The sequence below is a fragment of the Hibiscus syriacus genome, unplaced genomic scaffold, assembly GCF_006381635.1.
Source record: "Hibiscus syriacus cultivar Baekdansim isolate YM2019G1 unplaced genomic scaffold, ASM638163v2 tig00111330_pilon, whole genome shotgun sequence".
NCBI classification, from domain to species: Eukaryota; Viridiplantae; Streptophyta; class Magnoliopsida; order Malvales; family Malvaceae; genus Hibiscus; species Hibiscus syriacus.
The window spans coordinates 10,726,287-10,750,713 of NW_024063059.1; the positions used below are offsets into that span (position 1 = coordinate 10,726,287).

Consider the following 24,427-nt stretch of genomic DNA (forward strand, 5'->3'; position numbering starts at 1 on the left):
AAGTGCTGATTGCCTTGTGCCTTCGAAGCTTTTTCTCCTTGAGTTCTTTCAAGTTCTTGTGAGGGAGATTAATCTTCACACTCCAATTTGCCTTTTCATCGCGACTAGGAGGGTTGGTTAGAGCCATATTATCGTGTTTTTTCATTGCGACTAGGAGGGCTCGATAGGACATTATCCATCGATTTTCCACATATCCATCCACATTATCAATCATCTTTACCGTTCACCTTTATAAGGGAGATCTTTTGATTTCTTGGTTATCTTACTTTATTTTCAATTTCTTTATCTTTTGTTTATCTTATTATAATCTTATTTCTTACCTTATTTCCAGCACTTAAAAAAACTTTAAAAGACCCTAGTTGCTGCCACCACATTCCCCTGTTCATCCCCCTTTATTCTTCATCGAGTCTAGAGCTTTCTAGGTTTGATTCTTCAACAAGAGCAACGTTCATTAACCCACCACCGCTTCCCTATCAATTGGTATCAAAGATGGGTCAATTGTTAGAAAGAAACAAGCAATCTTGCTTGTTCATGAACACAAAATCGTCAACGTACCCCAACGGAGCTAGTTCACAAAAGATTCATCATTTCAGGTTCATTTTATTTAATTTTCATTTAGATTCAAATCCTTATTGCTAGTTTACTGTTTTTTAAAGAAAAACAAAAAAAGTCAAAAAAAGTCAAAATTTCAAAAAAAATTGTAAACGAAGGAATTTACGACTTATTTTCTCCATATCTCATACTAATCCTAAGAGTAATCTCCAATCCAAAATTCACCCATTCGGAGTTCATTAGAGCCTTCAAATACATCATTCAAGTTTCATCGGCAGATTCGATCTAGAATCTTATTGAATTTATTGAAAATTCTACAGGAGAAATTTCGCGGTGAAAATTTCCATATTGAAACTTTATATATTGACAATCAATCAAACAAAAAATCCGAATTTTTGGAGATCAATAAAACCTTCGAACAAAGCGATCACAAAAAACAGATTATTTGAGGACTCACCGTTCAACAGAGCCTACTGGATACTACTGAAGGTATTTGGTTCTGAAATTTTATAGGTGGTTTCTCGAAGCATCGAAAGATATTCAAGAATTTCTCTAAAATTTTGGTCCCGTTAGCCCCCTAAAAAACGTTGCTCAAGTTGATCCAGCATTTTCTAGGACTAAAGAGTTTGCATACTTCTTCTTTCTTTGCATTATTGTTCTCTTGGAGTCTAACCCTTGTTTACCCTCTTAGAGATTTTAGGTTTTTCTTATCGCCTTTACTAGTAATCAAACTCCGATACGAACTATGGAAGAGTACTTGGTAAAGTGAGTTTTAAAGAGTACAAGATCAGCTTACTTGCCTCTTGCTGTGTTACTTTCTTGGAGTGACTTATGAGGTTTCTTGCTTTATTGAATTTTCTTTCTTTTATTTTTATTTTACTTTAATATTTTCTTTTAAGTGTTATAATTTCAGGATGGACGACAATAACAACAAGACAATTACGGCTATCTTAGCCGTACTTGTCCGACTAATGATTCAAATTGAAAGATTTGATGAAACCGTGAGAGAACGACAAGAACCACAACTAGATCTACCAAATCAGAATCCAAGGCCAAAAAATGCTGAACTTTTGGCTCCCAGGCGAACACAACCACGTTTTCAAGCACCCGAACTCTTTGCAAAACCAAAGTTCACAATCCTGTCTTTTAAAGGAGACTACGATCCTGACAAGTACATCGATTGGGAAGGAAAAGTTGATCTAATGTGGCCATACCATGATCCACTAGTCCAAGCCATGGAAAAGAAGATCAGAACAGAAGTAGACTTGCAACAACATTTTGAATGGGATCCTGATCTTATTTGGTCAACATGTCTTCTTGAGATACAATTATCTTTCTCTTATATTTCCAATGGTTCTTGAATCGTATCAATCCGATATAGGGAAATCAAGATACATTCATTTTACTGAAGATAACGCATGCAGAAATTCCTATACGAGATCAATACGTGATTTTGTAAATATTACGAATTTTCAATATTTATATTGATTATTTGTAATATAATTTAATATAGGATGATGCATTATCTTTTAGGATTAGATTTATTATTTTATTAGGAATTAAGGTTGAGTTAAAATATTATTTTTAGTTATTATTATTTTATTAGGAATTAGAGTCAAGACATGTTTAGTTTGTTATTATTTTATTCATTAGTTATTTAGGACCTTCAGAGCTCAGCCCCTATATAAAGGAGGCTTCATTCAACTTTGTAAATCAACTTTCTTTGATTAATAATACAACGATAGTTCATTTTTGCAAGTGCTGATTGCCTTGTGCCTTCGAAGCTTCTTCTCCTGGAGTTCTTTCAAGTTCTTGTGAGGGAGATTAATCTTCACACTCCAATTTTCCTTTTCATCACGATTAGGAGGGTTGTTTAGAGCCATATTATCGTGTTTGCCTTTTAATTGCAACTTATCCATCTATTTTCCAAAACTCCATCCTCACCATCATCATCTTTACCGTTCACCTTCATAAGGAGATCTTTTGATTTCTTGATTGTCATACTTTATTTTCAATTTCTTTATCTTTTGTTTATCTTGTTCTAATCTTATTTCTTACCTTGTTTCCAGCACCTAAAAGAAACCCTAAGAACCCTACTTGTTATCCCCACCTTCCCCTATTCATTCCCCATTGTTCTTCATCGAGTCTAGAGCTTTCTAGGTTTGATTCTTCAACAAGAGCAACGTTTATTAGCCCGCCTCCACTTCTCTATCTATTGGTATCAGATTTGGGCCGATTTTTGGAAAGAAACAAGCAATCTTGCTTGTTCTTGCACACAAAATCGTCAAGGTACCCCAATGGAGCTAGTTCGCAAAAGATTCATCATTTCAGGTTCTTTTTATTTAGTTTTAATTTATATTCAAATCCTTCTTGTTAGTTTATTTTTTTTCAAAAAACAAAACAAAAAAGGCCAAAAAATCCAAAAAAAGGGGGAAAAAGCCAAAATTTAAAAAAAAAATAACAAACGAACGAATTTAGGGATGATTTTATCCAGATATTATATTCATCCTAAGATTAATCTCCAGTACAAATTTCACCCCAATATGAGTTTATTAGATCCTTCAAATACATCATTCAAGTTTCATCGGCAGATTCGGTCTAGAATCTTGTCGAATTTCTTGAAAATTATAAAAAATGAATTTCGTGGTGAAAAGTTTCATATTGAAATTTAATATATTTAAGATCATTCACACAAAATATCAGAATTTTTGGAGATTAAGAACACCTTCGAACAAAGCGATCACAAAAAACAGATTGTTTGAGGACTCACCGTTCAACAGAGTCTACTGGATACTATGAAGGTATTCGGTTCTGAAATTTTACAGGTGATTTCTAGACGTATCAAAAGACATTCAAGAATTGTTACAAAATTTTTAGTCACAAGTAACCCTCTCAAAAACGTTTCTTAAGTTGATCATGTTTTTTCTAGGTTTTCTGGTTTGGTTCTTTTTTTTCCTTTGACCCTTAGTGCTTTAGGTTCTTTTGTTTTTCCTTTTTATTGTTCTTTTTCATTATCTAACACATTATCTTTCTTGTGTTAGTAGGAATAAACAGTTTGAATACTTCTTCCTTCTTTGCATTCTCATTCTCTTGGAGTCTAACCCTTGTTTGGTCTCTTAGAGCTTTAAGGTTTTTCTTATCTCCTTTGCTAGTAATCAAACTCCGATTCAATACTCAAATTGAAAGATTTGATGAAACCATGAGAGAATGAAAATAACCACAACTGGATCTACCAAACCAGATTCCAAGGCCAAACAATGCTGAGTTTTTGGTACCCAAGCGAGAACAACCACGTTTCCAAGCACCCGAACTCTTTGCAAAACCAAAGTTCATGATCTCGTCTTTCAAAGGAGATAACGATCCAGAAAGGTACATCGATTGGGAAGGAAAAGTTGATCTCATGTTCGCATACCATGACTGCCCCAAGCTAAACAAGTTCCCCTCATCACTATGCAATTCGAAGGATATGCTCAAACTTGGTGGATGCAAACAAGGAAAAATATCCAGAACTTCCAAATTCAAGCAATCACTTCTTGGACTGACCTCAAACAAACCATGAGGAAGTGATTCTTACCGACAAATTATACTAGAGAAGTTAAACTACGACTACACCGACTTTGACAAGGTAGAAGTTTAGTTGAAGACTACTACAAGGAGATGCAGTCCTTACTCAATAGGGCTAACATAAAAAAAAAGAAGAGGTCATTGTATCAAGATTGTTCGTTGGCTTGAATTCAAATATCATTGATCTTCTTGACCTCCATGGGTACGAAAACCTTGAATATACACTAAAGAAAGCCGTGACAATCGAAGCACAAATCCAAAGGAGATTCCGATTCAGATAACATTACCAAGGTACTTTATCCTCTTACCAAGGTAATCCTTCAAATCCTTCCTCATCTTCTATTCCATCTTCTCTGAAAAAGCCAAGAGATGGCAAACCTGACAAGGAGAAAGAACGGCCAACAAAGAATGACACACTTCCAACCCCTAAAGATCATATGATAATTTATGAATAGGTAGGGAAAGAAAAAAAGAAAAAGCTGAGAAGGAGGCAAAAGAAAAAGAGGTCACTAGTTACAAAAGTCAAAAGAATAATGACACATGGAAGGTGAGTGAACCTAATTGTGAGAAGAAAAGAGTGACTCAAAATCTATGTGTGAGCACAAAACAACTGAGAGAGAACCTTCTTTACAAATAACCTTTCATCCTTGTTTGCTTTAGTGAATCAATTGTTTCAATTTCTAACATTAACAAGGATTTTCCTAGTGTGTTTTCATCTTTGTTACATGATTTTTGAGAAGTGTTACGTGATCCACCTAAGAAATTACCACCGAAAAGAGGAAAACAACACCAAACCAATCTAATTCAAGGTTCCATCATATCTCATCAAACATATAATCTCGAAGAAACCAAAGAGTTAGATCTGTTACAAAAAGGCTACATCCAAGAAAGCCTTAGTCGTGACGCCATCTTAATGACGAAACATGACTTGAACAGCTCCACAGGCTTTATATTTCGTGCATAAGGAATCCATGTAAATGATAAGAAAGTAAAAGTAACACGAGACTGGCCCACACCATCTTCCATCGCCAAGAGTTCTCGAATAATGCTAGGTGACCCTCCTGACGGGTTACCACTTGAAAGCCCTAATACGTATGTCATATCAATGAAGAGTCACGATTTACGAGAGTCTAAAGGCAAGTATTTTATTACTCATTTTAATGATATTGTAACGTACTTCTTCTCCTTTTTACATAGTAAGACTCTTGAAGTTGTCATCCATGCTAAACACAACTCTTTTAAGTGCATAACAGATCGAGGTAAGTAAAACATAGTAGACAATGCACTACCACAAAGGTGTACTCCTAAGAAAATTAATATTCCAAGAATTGAACTTATTAAAGATGTATATCACGATAACTCAAATATTTCTAATATTTCTACCCATACTTTTAAAAGTGTTTTTAATGAGCTTTATCTTGTATATGAGTTTCCTTGCCAACTAAACAGGTTCTACAATCAACAAATCTCATTTCGAGAATTCTTAATTCATGAACCACACTTAGGAGACTTAAGGGATTACTTTAACAAACCAATTGACATGGTTTTTAAACACTCATTCTCGCCACACACGAATAAAACCATGGAGAAATTATCTGAAGCAATCATACAGAAAGCCAACAGTGGTCGACACCATGTTGAATTTCAACCTAAACATCATATTACAAGACTTGCATGCAAAAAAGTATTTCAAGACTACTAGAAATTAATTCCTACAAAGAAGAAACCTCGACTAAAACACATAAAGACACATCACATTGATCCTGGTAAATGTTTCACAAGTTTTCCTTTCAACACATCTAATTCTCTTTCTCTTGGATTTTCATATTCAAGGACAAATCCTTTTGAGGAGTGGGGGAATGATACATGCACCAGAGTCCATAATACATGATTCTTTGGACTAATATTTCTACTCGAACATATTAGAAGAACAATGTCTCGAAGATTCAAAGCATATCTATTCGGTAAGCATATTGTGAGTGAATCATTAAACGATTCTAATGTTTCTCCCTTTAATGTTTCAGATTCAAGGTAAAATATTTTTGAATAAAGGGAGGATGATACATGCATTTCAAGGCTCACATCAAAGGAAGAAGTAATAACTCTTCCAAATGATCCACTAGTCCAAGCCTTGGAAAAGAAGATCAGAACAATAGCAGACTTACAATGACTTTTTGAATGGTATCCTGATCTTATTTGGTCAACATGTCTTCTGGAGATACAATATTATTTCTCTTATCTTTCTAATGGATTTTTAATTGCATCAATTCGATATCGGTAACTCAAAATACATTCATTTTTCTGAAGATAGCGCATGCAGAAATTTTTATACGAGATCAATACGTGATTTTGTAAATATTACGAATTTTCAATATTTATATTGATTATTTGTAATATAATTTAATATAGGATGATGCATTATATTTTAGGATTAGATTTATTATTTTATTAGGAATTAACACTGAGTTAAAACATTATTTTTAGTTATTATTATTTTATTAGGAATTAGAGTCAAGACATGTTTAGTTTATTATTATTTTATTCGTTAGTTATTTAGGACCTTTAGAACTCAGCCTAAAAGAGGCTTCATTCAACTTTGTAAATCAGATTTCTTTGATTTATAATACAATGATAGTTCATTTTTGCAAGCGTTGATTGCCTTGTGCCTTCGAAGCTTCTTCTCCTGGAGTTCTTTCAAGTTCTTGTGAGGGAGATTAATCTTCACACTCCAATTTGCCTTTTCATCGCGACTAGGAGGGTTTGTTAGAGTCATATTATCGTGTTTGCCTTTTCATTGTGACTAGGAGGGATCGATAGGACACTTATCCATTTATTTTCCACAAATCCATCCTCACTATCATCATCTTTTCCGTTCACCTTCATAAGGGAGATCTTTTGATTTCTTGGTTATCATACTTTATTTTCAATTTCTTTATCTTTTGTTTATCTTGTTCTAATCTTATTTCTTACCTTGTTTCTAGCACCTAAAAGAAACCATAAGAACCCTACTTGCTGTCGCCACCTTCCCCTATTCATTCCCCAGTGTTCTTCATCGAGTCTAGAGCTCTCTAGGTTTGATTCTTCAACAAGAGCAACGTTCATTAACCCGTCACCGTTTCCCTATCATAGGAAGAGGATAACAGTTCTTAATAGTTAACTTATTCAACTTCCCGTAGTCGATACATAACCTCATCAACCTATCGTTCTTCTTGATGAAGAGAATTAGCACTTCTTATGGACATATGCTCGGACGGATAAAACCATTTTCTAGTAGTTCTTGAATTTGGTTCTTTACCTTTTTAAATCTATCGATTTCATGAAGTTTGAAGTAATTAAAACTTGAGCTAAACCCAATAATATTTTAATGAGGAACTCTGACTCTCAGTTAGGTGGTAGCCCTAGAAACTCCTCTAAAAACACTTAAAAAAATCTCATCCATGTAAATATCCCCGAGTGTTGGAACAGAAATTCTGGCATTGACCATGTGAGCCAAGAAATCTTCACAACCCCAATTGATCATTGTTTAAGCCCTCATGGCTAAAACAACCTTTTCAAAACATCCCAACCTCTTAAAGGTCATTACTAACTTGGTGTCATCAACCCTTATGAGTTTGTCAACTAGGATGTCTAACACTAGACGTAACTTCGTGTCAAATAAAAAGATAATGTCAAACTCTCAAAACGATAACTCCATTAAATCAAATAAGAAGATCTAGCTTTGGATTTCTACTAGACGTCTTTGGTGGACCTTGTCAACTATGATGTGTAATTCTAAGGGACTGGATACGCGAACTCCTATTTCTAAGTCATTCACTAGAATATTTCTCTCTCAAACCAAATCATAACAAATATATAAATGAGTGGAATCTGAATCTATTAAGGTATTAACTGAATGGAAAATACTGTAAATATATCAGAAATCATGTCTGCAGTGTCATACTCCTCTTAGGCTCTCACCGCGTATTGCCTAGAAGTTAATCCCTACTCAACACCGACTACTAATATAGTTTCCCCCTACTATGTTATCTAGACATACCACCACAACCTATTGAGGTCCCTCGACCTCACTAAATAGATAGTGCAAATTTATAAGTTGATGTGAGAGTTGTACTCTAAGCCCTTAGATAGTCCTTAATGAAGTGGTCTAAGGAGCAACAACTAAAATAACCTCTCAACCCAAGCTGATATTGTAACACCCCCAACCCGTACCCGACCCGGATACGAATCCGATGTGTCACATTGACTTTTCAAAATATTTACTTGTACAAAATAGTGAATAATTTTAAAACTTTTACTAAATACAACTGAATAATTACATAAAATACAATCATATATGTTTTTACAAAATCGATTAGAGCATATCAGATTCAAATCTTTATTTATATGCCACCCACAATCAGTATTACAAAATATATACCATTAAATTCTTTTCTGATATGATCTTTGGAAATGAGAAACTGGCATGTCTTGCTTAACTTTTATCATTCTTTCTCTTCTTGAAACCTACGTGTGAAACAACCACACGCTAAGTCGTTGACTTAGTGAGGCATATAAAATATATAATAGAAACCATAGAACATTTCACATAACAGAATGCATACATGCACATATACCATCATGATCAACATCAACATCAACATCATTATCATGATCTCTATCATTATCATTAACCCCTTTTATCATATGATCTTGTACTTATAATTTTTGTATATCATATAACACATATATCATTTCACAAAGAAGCACACATAACATCATATAGTTCCTGTAACACATTTCCTATCACCAAAAGCATATACATCACATTTATTGTATTTGTCATTATCTCTTTATTAGCTCATGTACACAGTGTAAACAATAATAACAGGATATCATATAATAATTCAAACACTTTTGATATCTTTTATAAGCCCATGTACATTACTGAGAACTCAAGGTATGCGAGTACATTGAAGTTGTGCACATATGCTGTCACCATAACTCGTATAAATATACTGAAGTGCCATATAGAATTGCACCGAAGTGTCGCGTAGAAATGCACCCAAGTGCCATATAAGATGTCCATAAGTACCACATAGAAATTCCTTAAGAATCATATACATATGTTAAGGATCAAATATGTGTCTCAAATGACCTCGAAAATGTTCCAAATAATACATATATGTCCCGAAGGACCGCGTAGACCCTCTACTCTTGGCATGCAAACTATACCTCTAGATCTCATGACACATAACATAGGCATTATCTTTCATATTTATAACATATTCACATCACTTGTATCATATAAACATGAAATCTCATAACTCGTTTCCATGTAGCTTGTATATCATTCTTGTCATATAACCCATATCATGTAACATATATCATGAAATCACATAGATCATATCATTTCTCATGTGTTCATGTAAACACGTATGACATATCTTGTTCATATATACATCACATAGCACATAGAATAACATATAAACTTATACATGTATTCATGTACATACTTTTCGTATATTCCGTATATCAATGTCATATAACTTATCTCACAATTTTACATAATCACTTATAACACATTAATTATATTCTAGTTTCATATATTTACTTAATTCAATTTCACATAGCTTGTTACATATATATATATATATTCTTATAACTTATCATCACATAACTCCCATAACATTTTCCTATAGCTTCATAGATCTTTACCATATGACTCATATATTATATGTTCATTTAAGCCCATAACTCTTCCCCTTAGAACTTATCTTACATGTTCGTATAATCACTTCTGTCAATGCTCCTAATTTATATACTATTCTCATATTGTCATATAGGTCAATGTTATTTAACTTATCACACTTTTCATTTAATCTCATAAGTTGGTTATACCAGTTCCTATATATCTAACTCATGTAATTTATATCTTATTATTATATCTTCAACTAGACTTATATCCACCAGTTCATAATCACATAGCTTATATTCTTTCTCATATAATCACATATGTCCATGTCATTTAACTTATCATTTATATCTATACCACCTAGTTTATATCACTTTCTCTTGTTATCACATAAGTCCTTGCTATTTTACAAAAATCGTGATCCTATAGTCACTTATGTCAATTCCACATGGTATGTATTGTATTTTCATATATTCATGTAGTTCAGTAGCACATGTCGCATATACATGTAATCATGTAGATCATGTCACATATAGTAACATATGACACATATACCCATTTTCATGTACTCATGCACATATAAGAATCACATCAATCACAAATTAAATAATATTTTAGGAGTACTTTTTACCATAGTAACTCCTTTACTGGCTCATCGTAAGCCAATGTTTGTTCGATAACATAAGTACAATTAAATTGCACTCACCTTAGCCTTGCTTGCTTGATTCAATCCTAATTCTTCGATTGTTCCGGAATGGGATTATGTTCTATATCTACATAATAATACATGGATCCATATCAATATTTTAATTGACATATTCTAATCTTCTATTCCTTAAACTAAAAGAAAGGCTACTTTCATCTTTTATTTAAGGTAGGCATCGATACACTCTGTAGTGTATCGGTACATTCCTTAACATGTGTATCGATTCACCAACTATGTATCGATACACAAATTACATTCGATGTTTTCATTTTAAGGGGTGCATCGATACACTTTCTGTGAATCGATACACACTGAATAATTTTTGAAAATTTACCCTTGATGCATCGGTACATGTTGATTGTATACCGATACACACTAGCCCAGAATTCCAATTTATGCACAAAAATTACTCAACTTAGCTCAAAAACTTCATATTTTCCCCCCTTACATATTCCTAACTCACATCCATATACTTAAATCCATTATTACTCATTTATCACCTCTCAAACCTCAAAATCCTATCATTCATATATAATTCAAGAATTACACCAACTTTGCAACATGCTCTAATTCTAATTTTAACACTTCGTATCTCTTAATTAAGTTGATGACAAGTCAAATTTAACTTCTAATTTTAGTAATGAACTCTATTCTAAAATTTCATTCAAGAACTCTTAATCTTTAATATCTCATAACTCCTTCATCCTTTGATTTTAAGATAACTTAAGCTTTCCTTAAGTTTTGTTATCATCTAATAATCATAAACCAACCTTTAATTCAATAAGCAATCAACTAACCATAAAACTCACCTTTTCTATGGTGGCTCACGGCTGAAGAAGAAGAGAACTCTGAAAGCTTGTTTTGCCTTCTTCACTCTTCCACGTGGGTTTCCTTATCTTATAAAGGAAAATAAAAAATCTTTCATGTCAAATGACCATTTTACCCTTTACTTCATCTAATAATTACTAACAATAATTCATAAAATATCTTCAAATAAGTCATTAAACTATTCAATTATCCCACTTTAAATCACCAAATTCTGAAACTTTATAATTTAGTTACTAACCCGGTATTGATGATGTTACAAATATGTTATAGGGTGCCTCCTCTCATAGTGTACACATATCAAGTAAGTAAAGATTATTGCTGAAACACTAGCATCGACCTTGCAACTGACGTCAAGGGCTTTCTACAGGGCTTGAACCCATATCTACAGTCTGAATTCTACCCCGCTCTTTTAGGCTAGCTTGATGGGCGTCTCTACGATCTTAGGGACTCTCTAGCCCTCATTGTTGATGTCTGCGAAGACCTTGCCATCTTAGAAGCATCCTGAATGTGTCCTAATAATCCACTCACCTATCTGGCCTTTAATTCTTGACCCTCTTAATTGCCTTAGCTTGGTAGGTCAACTCAATAAAAACCCTAGAAGGGTCGATTAGTAGATGAGTGATAATATAGATGTGCAAACCCTTTTTGAATCTTTAACAACCGTGGTCATCAATCGATACCAACTATAGTGCATAGCTAATCAAGTGAAAGAACTCATACTGATACTTATATACTAACCATTTACCTTTAACTAAGTATTGGAAATGATCCCTCAGGTCATCGGTGTAAGCCTCCCCAATATATTTTTGGCAGAAATCGAATAAGAAATACTCCAACGATGGGCTCTCTGGCTCCAACACGAATTCTATCATCTGCCACCAGTCTATGGTGTTACCTTTCAACAGAGCGGTGACGTACTCAATCTTACCCTTAAGAGTAAGATATAATTGACAAAGCATATTAAGGGTCTCTCTAAGCCATTTGTTTGTGATGATGAGATCATCTTCCATTAATCTGAACAAGTTTATAGTCTTATCCTATGAATTCACTCTAGTAAGGACTCTTGAGGTGCTATTATGGGCAAGACTGGAGGTGTTGGTGGGTAGGTGGCACAAATGGTTTCCTAGTGATAGCTTGGATAATCTACCTAAGTGTTGCAGTTAGCTCCCTAAAGGTCACCTTATCGACCCCTGCATCCTTTAAAATCTCATACCGTTTAGAATATAGAACAAACTCGTTGCTAGTGTCTCCAGGTAAGGAGGTACGACTCTCATCCCTACCATCTTGTCTGGGTAGAAATTATTGACCATATGTTTTATGAAATTTAAGAAAAGAAGATAGATTATTATCACCATTCCAAATATTTATGTACTCCTCACACTTTAGAGGCATGTACACACATAGACACTTACTGAATCTAACCCTTGGATCCTAGGAATGATTGAACCCAAAAATTTAATACCACTAAATATAACACCCTAATATGGTTCGACCCGAAGATCGAAAGAAAAAATATTACACGGGACACCAAAGTGGCTAACCCTTTTTTAAATGACATCATAATACTCATTTGAAAATATCATCGTTTAAAACACACATGAAAACATAAGTACTCGAGTTTACAATAATGAGGAGCTCTCAAACATCTTAAAATACATATATCAAGTATTACAAAATAGAGTTACGACTCAATACATGAAGGTCCATGAATAACACATGCCCTCTAGAAAGATACAAGACATACTCTTATGCCTCGACAAGTTTGGAACCACTAATGACGATAATGTTTCTCAAGAGATCTCCTAAGAACCTATGTATAGAAAAAAATTTCAAACATTGAGCTCACAAGCTTAATGTCACACTAATAGTTGTATTATACTATGTGTATTCACTACATAAGTATGCTAACAAGTAAAGACATAAGCATACAAGAACGAATACACTAAAAGTTGAGGTAGGCATCATGGTGTTGTCGAAGGGTTCTATATCCCATGACACACATCCCTCTAGCCTACCTGTAATAACCAGGGGTATTTGGGGTGAAATCCAAAACTGCATTGGAAACGTTCACTCAACCAGGTTACTCCTTGAAAGTATTTGGGGCATCTGTGCCTAGCTAAAAAATGAACTGCCTTGGAACTAGTTGAGTTATATCTAGATTTTCTACTAATAGAAGACAATCATCGTATTGTTAGAGTAATTTGGGTTTCCTCACTATTTCTCAAGTGTCATACAATTGCTAGTTTTATGACATCTTATTCATATCATTCTTAACATTTGATGTGTTCATTAATTATTCTCATAGTAAGCTCGTTTAATAAAATACTAGTGATTGTAGACCCTTTCCCAACCCTTGGATCAAATTGGATTTCTTGACAAAATTAATATGGTGGTACCGGTACTAAGCCTTTCAATATCGGTATTCACCCTTCAATATTGACACCCAAACTCTACCAATATCAAAATTATCTACTGGAATCTGAGGAAGCCTTGTAGGATCGATACCCTTATTAGGTGTATTAATACTTTTCTACTAGGGTATCAATACCATATTGGGCATCGTTACTAAAACTGGGTTCTATGTTTTGAGAAATTAAAATTCAATATTGATACCTTTACTTGGGATATCAGTACTTTTGTCTTGAGTGGTTTCGATACTCTAGAGTACTAGTACTAAAATTAGCTACTAAAATTTGTAACTTATTGTTGGTGTCGATACCCCGCACTTGAGTATCGATACCCATCGAACAATGTTAATATCCTATGAATATGTTAACGATATTACCTAGCCATAACCCCTTATTTTTTTCTAAATGAAGAATAGTATCGGTAATGTTCATCCAGTATCGATACTTGAGCCCATAAATTCTATGGTTTTGCTCGAAAGATGACACATACTTAACCCATTTTTCTATCTAAGACCCTTAAACTTTATTTAAATTTTATGTAAGCTAATAAAGGTCATAATGAGTCATTTTTCATGTTGTATAACATCATAAACTAAAATTTACTATCGATGTACTTCATGTTTCATAAAGTTAAAATTCAATATCGATATCGTTACTTAGGGTATCAATACTTTTATCTTGAGTGGTATCAATACTCCAGGAGTACCGATAGAAAAGCTACCTACTAGAATTTGTAACTTAACGCTAGTATCGATACCCAACAAACAATATCAATACCTTATGAGCGGGGTATCAATACTATCCAACCACAACCCCTTGTTTTTTGCTTTCTAAAGAACAATATCAATATTGTTCATTTAGTAACGATACTCGAGCCTAGAAATGTTCTTTTTTTTGCTCGAATGATGACACCCAACTTAACCCACTTGTCTATCTAAGGCCCTTAAATGTTATTTAAGTATTATGCAAGCTGATATGGGTCATAATGATTCATTTTTCATGTTCTATAACATTAAAAAACAAAATCTACCATGGATGCATTTCATGCTTTATGAACTCATACATGCTAGCTAAACACATCTAGTGATCTACAAGTGGTATAGATGAGTTATAAAGGTGTTACCTTAAATCTTAAACTGTTGGAAACATTCAAGGTTCAACCAAGTGCTAGCTTCTCCTTTTCCTTTCTTTTGGAGCTTTCTTTAACTTCTTTCATTATAAAAGAATCAAATACATGATTTACTAACTTTCTTGGAAGCTTTGAAAGATGTTAAGAAGGTTTCTTAAGGATCAAATCCCTAAAAAATGAGCTAGATATACATGAGTTTCTAAACTTCTCTAAAACCCTTCATGTGGTTTCCACAACCAAACCTTGATTTTGTGCACTTAAAAACAAACTCTAGGAGAGATGATTACAACCCTTACCTTGATAATTCTAGACTAATCTTTCAAGGCCAAAAAGTTAATACTGATGATAATTCATACTTAAAGAAAATATGGAGAGCAGAGAGATAGAAGATAAATGAGTCTGAGGAAAAAAAAGGTGTGTTCCAGTGTGACCTCATTCCCAATTTATGGGATTCAACCTATAAAAAACAAAAAGGGTAATTCACCTCCTTGGCCCCTCCAACTTTGATCTTGTAACATCCCAAAATCGAGTCTGGTTGTTTCAGGTCAATAGTCGGGCCGATTTCCAAATTTTCAGTAAAAATAATAATTTGGTATTTTCAAAGTATTAAATAATTTTGTAAGTGGTTTAATTGGTTTAAATGGTTTGAAATTATTAACTTCTATTTTTTGAACTTAATAATTTAATTTTAATGGGTGAATAAATTGAATAATTTTAAAGTTGTGATTTTAGTGTCTAAAATATAAGGATCACTAAATAAAAATCTATGAAGCCTATTTTAACAAGGTTTATGATTAGTGTTTTCCCTTCTAAATTAACCTTATCTTAATTCTTCATTTTTCCCAAAATTCCATCTAGATTTATTTTCTAATCTTTTCTAATTTTCATTTTGGTTTTGTGATTAACCGTTCATTTTTTCATAATTTTCTATCGTATCTTTTTTCTCTCAAAATTATCTCAAGCTTTCTCTCATGGATGAAACCTTTTTCAATTCTTTTGTTATTGATTTTCTATCTCTATTTTAATTCTATTTTCAAAGACAAAATTGATCATCTTTCTTTTCTCTTGCTTTTTCTTTAATCCTTTTTGGTGAATTCCATTGATGATCATTCCTTTCCTTTCCTTCCTTCTATTTTCCAGCAAGGTAATGGTTCTCCCTTGGTTCCTTTTATTGCTTCAATGATTAATGATCTATGTGGTTGATGTTTTTGATTTATCAATCTTTTATAAAGAGGATTTATGGATTTAAATATGATTTTCGGAGTTAATTAAAGACTTATTTTTCATGAGTTAATTTTGAATTTTTCTTAACATAATTGAGGTGTTTTAGAGTGATTAAAATTATATTAAATCAGTTTTTCATTTGATTATGGCTTGGATATCTATTTCTTGAAAATAAGTGTGATTTTTGTGTTTTCCAGAAATCCAGGAATTGATTTTGGTTGTTTCTGATTTGGATGATTTAATAGGTGATTAAAATCATATTAAATAAGTTAGTGTTGATGGAGGCTTTCGTTTTGGTACATCCAGTGTCGGGGAAAGATTTTGTGGTGTTTAGTGATGCGTCTATTACCGGTCTTAGGTGCATGTTGATGGAAGATGGTAGGGTGTTTGCTTATGCATCAAGGAAGTTGAAACTGCATGAGCGTGACTATCCAACTCATGATTTGGAGTTGGTCGCGGTATTGTTTGCGCTAAAGATTTGGCGTCCCTACTTGTATGGTGAGAGGTGTGTCATTTACACCGATCACAAAAGTCTCATGTACCTCCTTAGTCAGAAGGAGTTGAATTTTAGGCAAAGGCATTGGGTTGAACTGCTGAAGAATTATGATTGCTCGATTGAGTATCATCCAGGTAAAGCGAATGTGGTTGTCGATGCGTTGAGTCATAAGTTGATGGGCAATTTGCAGACTTTGTTTGTGATTTTGAGTTTGTCCGAAGATGAGTGTTGATCACTGAATTATAGATTAGGTCTACGTGATCGCAACGTATTCTTGATTTGTAATCTAGTGATAGTAAGTTGGAATCAAGGTTGAAGCTCGCGAGAGATGGTTCATGTGGTGATTTCTCATTGAATTTTGAAGGTGTTTTGTTTTTCCAATATAGGTTGTGTGTGCTTAAGGATTTGAGTTTGAGGCGTGAGATTCTTTCGGAGGCACATAGTGGGCCATTTATGATGCATCTAGGTAGTACGATGATGTATCAAGATTTGTGAGAGTTGTATTGGTGGATGGAATTGAAGCATACGATTGTTGAGTTTGTTGGTTGATGTTTTGTTTTTCAGTGTATAAAAGCCAAACATCAGTGTCCTTCGGGTTTACTTTAGTAGATTAGTATTTCAGAGTGGAAGTGGGAGCGTATTATGATTGATTTTGTGACGTGTTTACCTTTAAAACCATCAAAGAAGTATTCTGTTTGGGTAATTGTCGATCGTTTTTCGAAGTGTGTGTAATTTTTGCCCGTGCATATGATTTTTTTGCTTAATCATTTTGCGGAGTTGTATATAGTGAAGATAGTGCAGTTGCATGGTGTTCCTTTGTCAATTATTTCATATCAGGACCTACAGTTTTCGTCAAGGTTTTGGAAGAGTTTGCGTGAGGTATTAGGTTCAAGGCTTAGTCTCAGTAAGCTTATCATCTACAGATGGATGATCAACCGAAGCGTGTAATTTAATTTTTGGAGGATATGCTTCGGGCTTATGTTATAGATTTTGTTGGCTCTTGGGAGCATTACTTTTCGTTGGTGGAGTTTGCGTATAATAATAATAATTATCAAGCAAATATTCAGATGGCACCTTTTGAGGCGTTGTATGGTCATAAGTGTCATACTCAATTGTGTTGGTCAGAGTTAAGTAAGATGATTGTTGTTGGACCGGATCTAGTTTGGGAGGCAGAAGATAAGTTTAAGTTGATTTTAGAGTGGTTAAATGCTGCTTTTGATCAGCAAAAGTCTTATGCTAATTTGAAGCGTCGTGAGATTGAGTATGTCGTTGGTGATTTGGTGTTCTTGAAGGTTTCATCTTGGAAGAAGATGTTGCGTTTTGGATGTAAGGGTAAGCTTAGTCCGAGGTTTATAGGGTCGTATGAGGTGTTAGAGTGCGTAGGTCTGGTTGCATATCAACTTAGGTTGCCGCATGAGCTTGAGTGTATTCACGATGTCTTCCACATATCGATGTTGCGTAGGTATTGGTCGAATCCTTCTCATGTCATTTTGAAGGTTGAGGTTGAGGTTCACACTGATCTTTATTATGAGGAAGAACCGATAAAGATTTTAGCTAGTGATGTGAAAGTGTTTCGTATTAAGTCTGTTTCGTTAGTAAAGGTGTTGTGGTGTAATCACAATGCTGAGGAAGCAACGTGGGAGTCCGAGGAGTTGATGAGATAATTTTTAGGATGAAATTCTTTTTAGGAGAGAGAGTTGTAACATCCAAAAATTGGGTCTAGTAGTTTCGGGTCGGTAGTCGGGTTGGTTTCCAGATTTTCGGTAAAAATAACAATTTGGTATTTTCAAAGTATTAAATAATATTGGAAGTGGTTTAATTGGTTTAAATGGTTTGGAATTATTAATTTCAATTTTTGGAACTTAATAATTTAATTTTAATGGGTGACTAAAATGAATAATTTTAAAGTTGTGATTTTAGTGACTAAAATGTAATGATCACTAAATAAAAAAAATCTATGAAGCCTATTTTACCAAGGTTTATGATTAGTGTTTCCCCTTCTAAATTAACCGTATCTTTATTATTCCTTTTTACCAAAAATCTATCTAGATTCATTTTCTAATATTTTCTAGTTTTCATTTTGGTTTTTTTATTAACCGTTCATTTTCTTATTTTTAAAATTTTCTATCGTATATCTTTTCTCACAAAATTCTCTCAAGATTTCTTTCATGGCTGAAACCTTTTTCAATTCTTTTGTTTTTGATTTTCTATCTCCTTCATTTTAATTCTCTTTTCAAAGACAAGATTGTTCATCTTCCTTTTCTCTTGCTTTTTCATTAATCCTTTTTGGTGAATGCCATTGATGATCATTTCTTTCCTTCCTTCTATTTTTCAGCAAGGTAATGGTTCTCCCTTGGTTCTTTTTATTGCTTCAACGATTAATGATCTATGTGGTTGATGCCTTTGATTTATCAATCTTTTCTAAAGAGGATTTGTGGATTTAAAGATGATTTTTGGATTTAATTAAAGAGATATTTTCCATGAGTTAATTTTTGACATTTTCTTGACATAATTAAGGTGTTTTTTGAATGATTAAAATCATATTAAATCAGTTTTTCATTTGATTATGATTTGAATATAGATTTCTTGAAAACAAGTGTGATTTTGGTGTTTTTTCGGAAATCTAGGAATTGATTTTGGTTGTTTCTGATTTGGAAGCTTAGCGGACAACAAATGTGAGTGATTTTCATTATTTGTATGTGGACTTGTTCAAAGGTGAATTGAGGTATAGTGTAGAGTGACTCTTAATCTAGAACTCAAATAATTATGAATATTTATTGATGCATTTACTGAATATGTGATGTGACATAAATTGTGAATGTGTTATGTGAATTGTGATTGTGTTGCAATGATGCATAGGGATTTCAAAAGTGTATTTGAAAGTGAGTATATATTAATTGAAAGTGAACAACGATGATTTGACCTTCTCGTTGTCCATATAAGTGTGGTTGATCATGACAACCAAAAGTGATAGTGTTTCAAAATGTGTTTGAAAGTGTATAAGTGAAACTATGCATCATTTACAACGACTCTTGATGAACTTGGATTAATTGACTATTTGTTCTTAATGGGACCTTTGGGTATGAAAGGCATGCCTAGGAAATACTACTCTAAGTGTTTTGTTCAAGTGTAAGTGATATAGGAATTATACGGGGTAAAGTTGATGCATTGAGCTTTGTTCCGGGAATATCACGGGATAAGGATGGTTCGCTGAGTTTTGCTTCAAAAGTTTTGGGTTTTGGACTTATGTGAGTCCACAAATAAAATGCGAGTTGTATGGAGTCTGTTTACCCAACAAGTGAGTTGTATGTTTAACAAAGGCCATTGATCTTAAAATGAAATAAAGTGTGCATGGTGTGTGACTTGCCAAAAAGGTAATAACGCATATGTGTATGTGTTGGATGGTGGATATATGATGAATAATGATATGCATGTAATATGGAAATTTTGTTTAATCATGATGCATAATGCCATGACATGAGTATATAAACGTTGAGGTAAAAATATGTGAGGAGTGAATGCATATAGGGCTTGCTTTTAGCTTTGAATTGTGCATTACTTAGAATGTTGGTTATTCACTGGGCTTTCAGCTCACACTCGTTGTTTAATACCTTTTTTAGAGGACTAGTTGTTGTGTTAGAGGCAAGGAGCTTGAACTCATGGTGATTGAGCAAGGCAAAAGTGAATAAAATGTATGTGACCATTTTCCTAAATATGGCAATGTGGGGTCCTTGGGAAATAGACAATATTAATATACTTTTGATGTAATAAGATTATTTTGTTGTGGAACATTGGTTTGTGGTATTGGATTTCATTTGGTTGGATTTGAGGTATTGGATTGTTCGAATGCAAGTTGTTGCTTACTTGAATGTGGAAATTTACCAAACGTTGAAATATGCCTTAAGTAAGTGGTTGGTGTGCTTAGATAAGAGACATTAAGTGTACTAAATTTAGACTTATAGGAAGCATGAAATGACCCAAAATGCATAATTGGACTAGGTGACTTCTACTCTAAGTGAACTTTTATGCAATCTTTGACTTTTGATGCCAAATCCTTGTATGTTTATGTGATTTGTGTTATGAAACATGCTACAAGTATATTTTTATATGTATAAAATGGTATGATAATGTCCAAGCATGTATCTAGTCCCTATGAACAAATATGTGGAATTTTGGTAAATCAATTATACATGTTTTTGAGAATTCTATACTTTTCTAGAAAAATGATCGATCCCTTTTCAAAAAAGATCGATCCCTTAGCCTGAAGGATCGATCCCAAACTCACTATTTTGCTTAGGATCTATCCCCCGTGAAAAAGGATCGATCTCTTTTCAAAAATAATCAATCCCTGTACTTTGTAGCCCGATCAAAACTGGATAAATTACATTCATTAAGGATATGAAGTGTCCCCAAGTCTTCTTTTGACCTCAGCATTTTTATGTGAGTTTAAAGTGGTCTAGAAATTGATTTGCTAATTAAGGATAACCCTTAAATTATATTTTGTTGAGACTTGAGCTATCACCCTTAAATATATCTAATTCATAATGGGAGTGTCAATTGTATGTATTCTTTTGGTACATGACTTTTGAAATGTTTACGTTTTGGTCCTTAGGGATGTATGTTTGATTAGGGGCTTAAATGATGTCCGATTGGTATGAAATTTTACATGTCACTAATTGGTAACTAACTAAGACTAATAATAAACTTAATTTGGTGTTTGTATGTTGAATTATTGGGATGATGCGAAATGTCTATTTTACCCATGTTTGACTAATAATGTTGTTATAATGATTCAATGCCTTAAATGATCATGTAATAGATTTGATGGTTCGTCGTTACGTGTTTTTAATATGCATGATTTAAATTTATGTGCTTCTGCATAGTGCGCATGATAGGATTTTATTTGTTCGACGTGATCGAAACCTAATGTACGCTCAGGTATCTTAGTTTATCTTCTAGACCAGTTATGGGGTGTTTCAGATCTCAAATAAAAATATCCTTTTTTATCTCTACTTGGGCTCAAGTTAAGCCTAATCCAACTCAAATTTAGACCAAGGCTTCCTATAATGCTAACGAGTTTATCCATAACCCTCTCAAGTTAGCCTGGAACTACTAACTCGAGATTCGAGGTGTTACATACCCCTCTAATCATAGTTAACTAGGAAAACACTATAATAGGCTCTAACTGACCCTCTTAACTGCAATGAAAAGGTAAATCGGAGTGTTGAGATCTCCCTTACGAAGAACTTGCAAAAACGTACTCACATTGTATTATTATTCTAAAACAAGATGATTACAATAGTAAATTAAGTCTTCTTTATATAGGGTGAGGAGTTCCAAAGTTTTAAGTAACTAACAAATAAAATAATAATAAACTAGATAGAATGTTTGACTCTAATTCATAATAAAAATAAAAAATATAATGAAACTTCCTATATGAAATTATATTATAAATAATCAATAAAAATATTAAAAATTTGTAATATTTTTAAAATCCATTAGCCTGAATAGAAATTTCTACATGCAATGTCTTCGCTAAAATCGACATATCTTTAGTTCCTAACATTGGTTTGATGTGTTTCAAGTAATGTTGGAAAGCTAAGAGATAGACAGTTATATCTCTAGAAGACATGTCAACCAAAACACATCTGAATCCCATTCAAAAAGTCTTCGGTCTAATATTGTTTTGGTATTCATTTTCAAGGCTTGGACGTGTGGATCAATTGGAAGAGTCAGTCCATCTTTTTTTGTTGTGAGGTGTATGGTGCATGTATCACAAGCTGAAAATATTTAGATAAAACTACTGACCCAACATATTCAAAAGATATGTGATTTGGTTCCACATGATAAGATGTCAACTATGTTGTACATAGATAATGTAAAAATGTATACCTCAATTGAAAAGAGGATACATCAAAGTAAATATATTTCCCTAAATTTTCCTACCACATGACTTCAAAAAATTGTAATATAAATATTCAACGAATTTGTTCAAGTGATGATTTGAAAGATCTTTTATGATATTATCATAAGGTCTTGTTATATTTTTTCCCTTAATCAAGATTTTGTCCCACTGAGTTTTCCTAAAAAGGCTCATAACGAGACAACATGTTATGTATGTACCATTTTTCTTTCATTAAGTGTTTTTTCACATGTTTTTTATCTTATTAAGGTATTAACGCGGCACATTATCTTCATAGACATCCAAGGGGTGTTAGGAATTATTATTTACGTGGATGCCTATCTTTATCTATAAGATATGATTTTAATATACTTTATTATTTGGACTTTAATACCTATTAAATTTAGAGTTCTATATGATATATACTCTTATACTTATAAATATAGAATTGGCTTAATACAAAAATAAGTGCCCAAACTTTACTTCGAAATACGTATTCCTAAAGAATTTTTCACTAAAAATAAGTGCCTAAAGTTTCAAATGTTATACTTTTAGGTGCCTGGACATTAACAACCGTTAAATATCTTCGTTAAGTGACACGTGTTACATTATGAAATTTCTGAGAATTTATTTAAAAATAAAAAACAACTTTTTGTAAAAAAACCCCAAAATAGACCCCCGTGCCGTTGGTCAACCGACAGTGATCGTTATCGCTACCAACTTCATTACCATTGTCGACCCCTGATCAAACCCCTGTTGGTCTTTTATCGTAATATGCCACCATTTGTCGTGGAGGAGCGTTTAAAGGTTCATCGGATTTTAAGCCTTTGTCGTCGTTCTTCGTCGATTCCTGCCAATTTCGACGTCCATAAGCCCGCCGCCACCATTCGAACCACTGTGCTATTGGATCAAAACCTAGCCGTTCGACGACGACGACGATGGTTGGAGATGGTTGACGATCGTTTGGGTTAGAAAATTGAAATTAGGGATTTGGATATTGGAGATTTTATATTTAGGGATTTTCGATGACGGTAAGGACAGTGATTGATCAATGGGTGGGAGGCGACGGGTGGGTGACTGTTTGGCGATGACGATGGTGGCCGGAGATGACCGACAACGAATGACAATGGGGTTGAAATGAGAGATTTTAGCTTTTGAGGCTCTTTTCTATAATATCATGAAAAATTAGGGTTTTTTTATAAATAAAATAAACCTTTTTATTTTTTTCCTTTTTTAATTTAAAATAAAATTTCTATTATTAAAAAATTAAAAAATTAAAAAATAAACGGTAGACACCTAAAAGTATAACTGAGAAAATGTTAGACACCTATTTTTAACGAAAAATTCTTTAAGCACTAAAACGTATTTCGAGACAAAATGTGGGCACTTATTTTTATATTAAGTTTATAGAATTTAGAAAAAATATTATACATAACTCATATTAAAATAATAATATAAATTTCTCCTTTTGTTCTTGTATCTCTTCTTCTTTTCTTATTGCTTTATTACATTATTATTTTAAAGGAATGTGAATTAACTATTTATATATATATATATATCTGTTTTTCCCTAATCACATGACTCAACTAATTGACGGATTGTTGTGCTGATAGGGTGGTTTAAAATGTGTATTATTTAGTCGGTGAAGGCGATTGGATAGACTAGATTATTCGGGTTGTTGAATCCAAAAGATGGATAAGTATGGAATGTTGAGGAGCTCAAGTGCTGGACTCTAAGGAGCCATTTATAGGAAAAGTAGTAATTTGGACGAGATTTTGTTATGCAATACCACACATATTTGGCATTGTGATGTATAAAAATCAAACAATATTAAATACCATACCAAGTTTAGTTATTTAACGGATCCACCTATGGTATTGAAAGGGCATCTTTGATTGTCTGAACTTGGTGGGATAACACTGCAATTCCTTTCAACTCTTTCCACTG

The 24,427-nt window shown here is 33.3% G+C and overlaps 1 protein-coding gene across 1 annotated transcript; it reads left to right on the top strand.

Annotated features, from left to right (window-relative positions):
• Window positions 1-17,645: 17,645 nt before the first annotated feature.
• LOC120158800 lies at window positions 17,646-18,242 on the top strand. The gene has a single exon (XM_039169552.1). The coding sequence runs from the start codon at window positions 17,646-17,648 to the stop codon at window positions 18,240-18,242; it is 597 nt and encodes a 198-aa protein (XP_039025483.1).
• Window positions 18,243-24,427: the final 6,185 nt, after the last annotated feature.